Source organism: Silene latifolia, chromosome 2 (genome assembly GCF_048544455.1).
Source record: "Silene latifolia isolate original U9 population chromosome 2, ASM4854445v1, whole genome shotgun sequence".
In the NCBI taxonomy this organism is placed as follows: Eukaryota; Viridiplantae; Streptophyta; class Magnoliopsida; order Caryophyllales; family Caryophyllaceae; genus Silene; species Silene latifolia.
The window spans coordinates 7,400,150-7,408,781 of NC_133527.1; the positions used below are offsets into that span (position 1 = coordinate 7,400,150).

General features: G+C 36.9%; 1 protein-coding gene across 1 annotated transcript; it reads left to right on the forward strand.

The window, feature by feature from the left end:
- The first annotated feature begins 4,457 nt into the window (after nt 1-4,457).
- LOC141633095 (protein FAR1-RELATED SEQUENCE 5-like) lies at nt 4,458-6,025 on the forward strand. The gene is made up of 2 exons (XM_074445585.1): nt 4,458-5,789; nt 5,882-6,025. The coding sequence occupies exons 1-2, from the start codon at nt 4,458-4,460 to the stop codon at nt 6,023-6,025; spliced, it is 1,476 nt and encodes a 491-aa protein (XP_074301686.1).
- The last annotated feature ends 2,607 nt before the right edge of the window (nt 6,026-8,632 follow it).

An 8,632-nucleotide genomic window follows, 5' to 3' on the forward strand; every position in this document is an offset into this window, starting at 1 on the left:
GGGTTTAGGGTTTATTTGGGGTTTAGGGTTTCTAGGTTTTTTAGGAGTTTTGGGTTTATAGGGTTTATTTGTGGTTTTAGGGTTTTTAGCCATATGTACGATCGTATGTGTAATACGTAAGGTTAAGACTTAACGTTTGATCAATATGAGTTTATATATGATTAGAACGCAAGACTTGATTAAGATACCTATGTCTTATGGTTTAAGATGTTATCGATCGTGCATTGCTATTGAGTAATCATAGCAATATACGATCAATACGAGTTTAGATACCAATGTATTATGGTCCTATGTATTATGGTTTAAGATGTTATCGATCGAACGTTGCTATTGACTAATCATAGCAATATACAATCAATACGAGTTTAGATACCTATGTCTTGTGGTATAAGATGTTATACATCGTACATTGCTATTGACTAATTATATCAATGTACGATCAATACTGGTTTAGATGCCTATGTTTAAAATGTTATAGATCGTACGTTGCTATTGACTAATCATAACAATGTACGATCAATACGGGTGTAAATACCTATGTCTCGGGACGTAAGACATAAATTTCAGACCTAAGTTAAGTTGTTATCATTCGTATGTTGCTATAATTAGTTAATTATTCCGATCAACAATGTAGGACTAATTTTAACAAGTTTCTAAGACTTAAGATGAGATCGTACGTTGCTATCGACTAATCGTTGCAACGTATGATCAATAGGATTGTACGAATATTTTGGCGGGAAAAGGACAATCTAGTGTTAAAACAACTTAAAAAGTGATGGTACTTAATAGTTAATCGTGGCCGTTCATTTGTCATTAAAATATTAGATGATATTCCACATTAAATCGTGGCCGTTGATCCTATAAGTGACCAATCACAAATAAAGACACGGATTGGTAAATATTACAACCTTTATAAGCATTTTTTTTTTGTTATCATATCAACTAAAACATAATCAGAGTCTCTCTCTAACTTCTCTCAATAATACTTATTTTCATCTCTTTCTCTATTTGTTCAACTTCTCTCTCTCTTCTCTCAATAATACCTTTAATATTCTTAATTTTAATTTAATCCTTATTTTTGTATACGTCAAGATGGAAAACGCGGCCGTTGATGTTGTTAATAGATCAATCAGAGGTAAACAAGCTTTGGTGGATGAGCTCCGTGTGACGGAGTTGGAGCATGTTTCGAGGATGAAATCCCTTATGGAACGCCGCAACCGTTGGCATGAAAGAGGTGTCAAAGATTTCGACAAATCACTCGAGGCCGTCATACAATCCGTCTTAGGTGACTATCAAAGGACATACGATTTCAGGAAGGACTTGGAGAGGGAGATCGGGGCCTTAGAGGCTATTTTGCCTTCTTTATCTTAGAAATTAGTTTTATTTTTTTCCTTAATATTGTAACCTTTAATTTAGTTTTAGTTTTTATTAATTTAGTTTTCCTTAATATTGTAATCTTTAATTTCCTTAATATTGTAATTATAATCTTAGAAAATATTGTCTTGTAGTATTCCGATGTGTTTCTTTAATCTTTAATTGCATTTATTAACGAACCACCACATTTTATTAATTTAATTTTATTTAGTTTAATTTAATTTAATTTATTCATGTTATGGTTCACCAAAGGTCACCATCCTTGTTATAAATACGACCGGGGAGTTAAAAGAAGAATCACCTTTCTCCCTAACCTTTTCTTACTCATTCACTTTATCTCTCTTTATTTTCTCTCTAAAAACTCAGATTTTTTGAAATGGCAGTCGAAATTGCAGGCCTTAACGATCTTATGATTGGATCTATGAGTTTTTTGGAAGAACAAGTTTCCTGTCTCCGTGAACAGGAGTTGAGGGCGATGAAGATGGTGGTCGGGGCGATTAAAATTCGCAACGATTGTTATGCAAATGGCATAAAGGAAATGGAGAAGGAAGCGGATGGTTTCATCAAATCCGTGTTGGGTACTTATGAAAAATGTTGCAAACTTAGGGAAGAATTTGAAGATGATATGAAGATTTTACGATCCTTACTTAATAAGGATTAGGCTTAATATTGTACTTTTTTTTAAGTTTATCTTAATAATAATAATCTATTTTCATTGAATTTGTTCATGAACCACTTAATTTAATTTAATTTAATTCATGAACCAAAGGTCACCATCCTTGTTATAAATACGGGTGAGTTAAAAGAAGTATCCATTTCTACGTAACCTTTCCTTACTCATTCACTTTATCTCTCTTTATTTTCTCTCTAAAACCTCAGAAATTTCAAATGGAAGGCCTTCACAATATTGCTATTGAATCTTTAACTGGTTTAGAAGAACATGTTGCCATGCTCCATGAACAGGAGTTCAGAGTGATGAAGATGGTGGTCGGGGCGATTAAAATTCGCAGCGATTGTTATGCAAAAGGCATGAAGGAAATGGAGAAGGAAGCGGATGATTTTGTCAAATCCGTGTTGGGTACACATGAAAAATGTTGCAAACTTAGGGAAGAATTAGAGGATGATATTAAGATTTTAAAGTCCTTGATTAATAAGGACTAGGCTTAATATTGTACTTTTATTTTAAAGTTTATGTTAATAATAATCTATTTTCGTTTACATTTTGTCGTTTAATTCTCTTTTTTTTTTTTTTTTTTTTTTTTGTATAAACTTGATTGTTAATTTTGCAACTGAAGAGACTTGCATCTGGGTAAAGAAAAAGGATCTTCATATATTTATAAAATATAATACAAACCATACTTACAATAATCCTTACAAAATACGAAATATTAACTAAAATTAATTAAAATCCAAGAGATTCAAGTTGAACAATCTCCCTTTCAATATTCGTAATTTCTATTAGCGCTGGTTCGCGATTTGCCCTTAATATGCTTATCATATTATCCATATTTGCTTGTACGTCCTGCATCTCTCTTGTTATGGCCATGTCTCGTACATGAGACGCTCTGGTGATTAGGGTTTCCAACTGAACGTCAATCTCTCGCAGCCGAGTGAGAACGTTTCTGCGATCCATTGTGTGTATTGAAATAAGAAAGCAACAAACTGTCTATCCATCTGAAACAATTAAATTAAATTAAGAAGCAACAACCGCACAATCAGTTAAATAGATAGTTAAAAAAATCGATTTGGGTTTGGGATTTATTCAATAAAATCAATTGTGACAAAAACAAAAAACCCAAACAATAATTGAAGATAAAAGAACAAATACCTTGATTGATAATGGAGGAGTATGGATAAAAAAAGTTTAGGGTTTGTGTACTGAAAGATAATTTTGAGATGAATGTGTTTTGCCTTTTATAATGGGAAAAGGTAGTAGTTAGGGTTTTAAAATCGATTTTTTTATTTTATGTAAATAGAAATTATCGATTTTTTTATTTTACGTAAATAGGAATTATCGATTTTTTATCTTACGTAAATTATCCCGTTACATGTATGTAAGATATATTTAATCTAAATTGTTCAAGTACGATAAATTGAATTTAAATTAACTAAAACAAACGCTAGTAACCATAACAATTCTTGAATAATATTTGATTCAATTACACATTTTACACAAGAAAGCACCATAGGTGACTTGGAATTACGCCAGTTCTAATGATATAATCCCTCTCCATCTCCCAATAGTTCCTCCATTCACCTTCTACGTCGCGATCATCAATCTCATAATAATCAAGAATAGCTTGAATGTCAAGTACGACAATTGCTGCTTCTGAAGTAAGTTGGATACGGCCAGTAGACAATTTAGATGTCATTTTCCTTGTAAGAGGCCTTCTTGGCCTAGGAACGACTGGGTAAGTGTCACAACCAGGTAAAAAACCCAACCTAGCGCCTGCAAGATCAATAAATTTCTGACGATTGATCATCACCCTTTCCATGAACTCCTCCCCAATTAAGAAATTCGGATTTCTACTGAGCAACTTGTCATAGCTTTCTAGGGTTGTTACAAATGAGGGATCGCAATATGGTGACGGCAAGACACCCATAATCTTAATATTTGAAAGATTTTGTAGTTGAAAAAAAAAAGTCCTATATGACTAAATCATAGGGATTTATAGGGAGTGTGGATAATGGTAGGATTAGGTTGGCGGGAGAATTAGGCGGGAATTTTTCATCAAACTAATTAAAAGAAAATGAGGAAGAAAACCTTCCAACTTCCACCGTAAATATTAGGTTTTATTTTTAAAATTATAAATAATTAAAAATAAAATATGAGTAAGAAATTAAAAATAATTAAAAAAAAATTAGGGAGAAAACCTTCCAACTTCCACCCACCGTAAATAGTAGGTTTTATTTTTAAAATTAAAAATAATTAAAAATAAAATATGAGAAAAAAATAAAAATAATTAAAAGTAAATTGAGATTAACCTTTGAACTTCCACAGTCAAAGTAGTTCAACACAGCAAACTCTAAGTTCATCAACTCCATCACCTTCATCTTCTCAAAACAACCTTCATCATTTAAAAATGTCGAATAGTTTTGATTTAAATGCTTTGTATATCGAGGAGGAGGGAGAAAACGAAGTCATTGACGAGAATGAAACAACCATCGAATTGTTACGGCATGCAAAGCACATGTTCGAAGGTAATGAAGACAATCAACCAGCTATTGAGCCTACGATTGGTGCGGAATTTGAATCAGGTGAACAGTTTGCCGCTTTCTGTTATACTTACGCTTATAAGACGGGGTTTGAACTTCATGTTCGTAGTAGCCAACTTTTGGCTCCCTTCAAGGAGCAGGGGGTACGTCGAAATGGAGTTGGGGATAAAGAACCACGATTCCACATGATGAACAAGATTAGGTTTATGTGTTCAGAGGGCAATACGACGAAGAAAAGCTCCTGTGTAACACCATGTAAAATGTATGTATTTGGGAAATTAAATCACGACACTGGGAAATTTGTAATCTGTACTTGTGATTTGGTAAATAATCACGATTTGAATCCTGAGATTAGCCGGCATGTAGTCAATTATAGGCACATAAGCGAATATTTCAAGGCCATGTTGGTGTTGAACGACAGAGCTGGCATACCAATTACCCGGAACTTCAACACATTAGTTAGGGAGGTTGGAGGGATTCATAATCTACATTTCAATGGGCAGGACGCGAGAAACTTCATCAACAACGAACGTCGCAAAAGTAGGTTTCGTGGTGATGCTAAAGAGGTCTTAAATTATTTCGAGGCCTTAAAAGCGCAGAATCCAGATTTTTACTACGCTGTTGAAAGGGACTCGGATAATAAGCTGTTGAACATTTTCTGGTCTGATGCACGATGTCGTGCCATGTACAAGGCTTTTGGTGACCCATCGTCGTTCGATAGTACATTCCTAAGCAACAGGTACCAGATGCCTTTCTGTCCATTCGTTGGAGTTAATCATCATGGAAGTACAATATTATATGCAGCGGCTTTAATTTCATACGAAGACACAGAGTCATTCGAGTGGGTGTTTGAGAAGTGGATGGAATGTATGGGGCGAGCTCCGACAGTCTTACTAACTGATCAATGTAAAGCAATGGAAGGGGCAATCAAGAAAGTGTTCCCGGAGACTAAACATAGATTATGCCTTTGGCATATTCTTCAAAACGCGGATAAGAATCTAAAAGACCACCCACAATTTCCTCAGATTGACAGAGATTTGCGTACGCTTGTACACGAGAGTATCACCGAGGAGGAACTGCAAGATATGTGGGACGATTTCATGGAAAAATACAACTTGCGACGCAACAAATGGTTGAGGGGTGCATGGGATATGAGACAATGGTGGATGCCTGTTTTTGGAAAGACACTTTCTGTGCGGGTATGTCTTCTACTCAGAGGAGTGAACAAACAAACAGATTTATTAAAACGTACATGAGCATAGAAACCGGCCTGATGCAATTCATGGAGCAGTACGAGGATGCCATAGAGAAAAAGGTGGAGGACGAGAAAGTCAATAACGCCAAAGACATTAAGAGCCCACTTAAATGGGATCCCATGATATTATTCGAGGATATCTTTAGTAAGGTCTACACAAACAAGAATTCGGAGAGGTGAAAACAGAGGTATATGGTTGTATAAGCACCAATGTCGAAACTCTTCCAAATAGTTTGGGTTTCATCAAGAGGTTTAGGGCCACATCAAAAGTGACAGAAGCATTTTGGAAGAAAGATCGAAGAAGTTTTGAAGTGAGTATTGACACAATCACTGGTGAGTATAAATGTGGTTGTAAGATGTTTGAATTTAGAGGGATCTTATGTCGCCATATCATGAAGTGTCTTGATGTGTTGGACGTAAAAGCTATCCCAGACAAATACATAATCGAACGCTGGCGCAAGGATTTGGTTAGAGGATACGAAAATATTCGGGTTGGGTACTACAACCCGGATGAGTCGAACGTGTTAAAAAAGGTCTCTTGAGATAACGGTAAAAAATGATTACATTAAGAGGTTGGCTATGCAAAGTGAAGGGTCTTCTGCCATTTATAATAGCAGAACCGATGAACTAATCAAAGAGTTAGAGGCTCATGCTGGGATACAGTCTATAGATTCATTTGCGGCAGGTGGAGTTTCCTCAATAATGTGGGGTCGTAGGAGACTACGACCTAGGGAGACTATCATAAACACACCACAACAAGAAGGTGACATTAGAGACCCCCCTGACAAGCGAGGGAATGGCAGAAGACGTATTGTCAAACAGACAAAGAGAAGGAGAAAGACAAATGATGAGGATCCTACAACCACTACGCTCCCCCTAAATACGAACCCAACCCGACATGTTCCAAACGATGATGTTTCATCCTTTATGAGTGGCTTTAGTGGTACACAAAATACTCCACGTTTTACACCGTCACAAAATACTCCGACGTTCTCCCAATCGCAATTTAGGTCACAATATTCAAATTCTCAATATTCTCAATATACAAACTATAGTCATAGGTTGTAAATAGGAAGTATGATTTTTTTTTTGTATATCATTTGACTTCTTTAAACAAATAATGTATGATCAATCAAAATCAATGACTATTTTCCTTAATTCATTTTCACAGTATTGAGTATATGTCTTCAAGTATTAGAATAGCATACGGTTAACTTGTGCAAAATTATGCCAAAAACAAAAAGAAAAACCCACAAGAGGATTCGAACACGAGACACTTAGTAAGGAAAGCATGAACTAAGTAAGGAAACCACTTTGCACCCACTAACTTATACTTTGTCATATGTCCAAATCCTATATATATATATATATATATATATATATATATATATATATATATATATATATATATATATATATATATATATATATATATATATATATATATATATATGTTCCGGTGTAATTCCGAGCAAGTATCGTTACCACCCGTGGCTTGTAGAGTAATGTCTTTGGTTGGATTCTTCTCGTCCTTATCGTTCCTCTCGGCCTCTCCTGCAACAATGAACGAACTGAGGGCTTGGCTTTGTGCCAAGCGTACTCACTCCGACGCCCAAGTCAGTAAACTTAAAGGATTAAGCTGTGATACTTGGCTAGAGGTGTATTGTAGAGAGATAAGGGAGATATTACCGGATGAATAGTGTATTTAGGTTAAGTTACGAGATCCTTTCCTCAATGAAGGTTGAGGAGTATTTATAGGCTTTCACCTTTTGTCACGTAGTGGCCAAGTGGCCAAGTGGCTTATCAGGTGGAAAGACCGTTCTACCCTCGGCCGATGGACCTAAGGCAGGTCGGCCGAGGGTCTTGGATGTGAGTACGCGGATATGTGCCCCGGCTGGCGGGTTGCCATGCCGACACCCTGGCTAGCAGGCCGATGGGCTGCATCGGCTAGGCAGTCTAAGCCGTTGACTTGCTGTGGATATCTTTGACCTTGCTCAGTGTGTTGACTTGGTCGGGTGGTGCGAATATGCCCCATCAATTTGCCCCCAGCGTAGTCTATGCCGTGGTATGGGCTCCGATGTATGCCGAGCGTATATTCTGCAGAGTAAATTTCGAAAATCTTTCTGTATCGGTGTCTTCTTGTGTACCAGCGTGGCTCTTGCTAGGCCGTACCATATACCATATCCCCCCTCCACATGGATGCGTAAAGGGTATCCGATGTGGAAAAGAACATGACGCTGGCCGAGACCAGGGCTGAGAGTGCCGGTTGATTTGGATTGCCCCCGGCCGGTGCTTCCTGGCTTGGTTGATCGGTAGCCGGCGGAGACTAGATACCTAGGAATTTGTTTGAGGGAGATGAACAGTCGAAGAGATGTGAATAGGCGTGTTGAAGACGTTTGGTCACTGTTGCATTGATTGACATTCAACTGTTGCGACGATTGACATTCCGCGGTTGCATGCTTGACACGTGTGTGTTCGCTGATTGGTTGACGCTTCATGGGTCAGTGCCCGATTGGTCCTTCTTCATGGGCTTTTCTCTATAAATAGGGTAGCTATTCCGTGATTTTGGCCTCCATTTTATTTTCGAAAATTTCTCTCTAAAACCTTCATCTCTCCAAACTTTCAAGGGTTGTCTTTGTCTTCTTAATCTTCGGAAGATTTGATCCGGCGAGTGTTTTTCTTTAAGGTAAACAAACAAACTTTTATTTTTTCTTGCTAGTAATTTTTGTGAATCATGTCTTCTGCTGATGCCGGGATTGGTACTTCTGCGCCGGGGGGTTCCCCGTC

What these genes read in the sequence shown, in the direction of transcription:
- LOC141633095 (XM_074445585.1), top strand. Translation starts at nt 4,458, where the DNA reads ATGTCGAATAGTTTTGATTTAAATGCTTTGTATATCGAGGAGGAGGGA. An exon ending in GAAAGACACTTTCTGTGCGG is followed by an intron (nt 5,790 to 5,881) that starts GTATGTCTTCTA and finishes TTCATGGAGCAG; the next exon opens with TACGAGGATGCCATAGAGAA.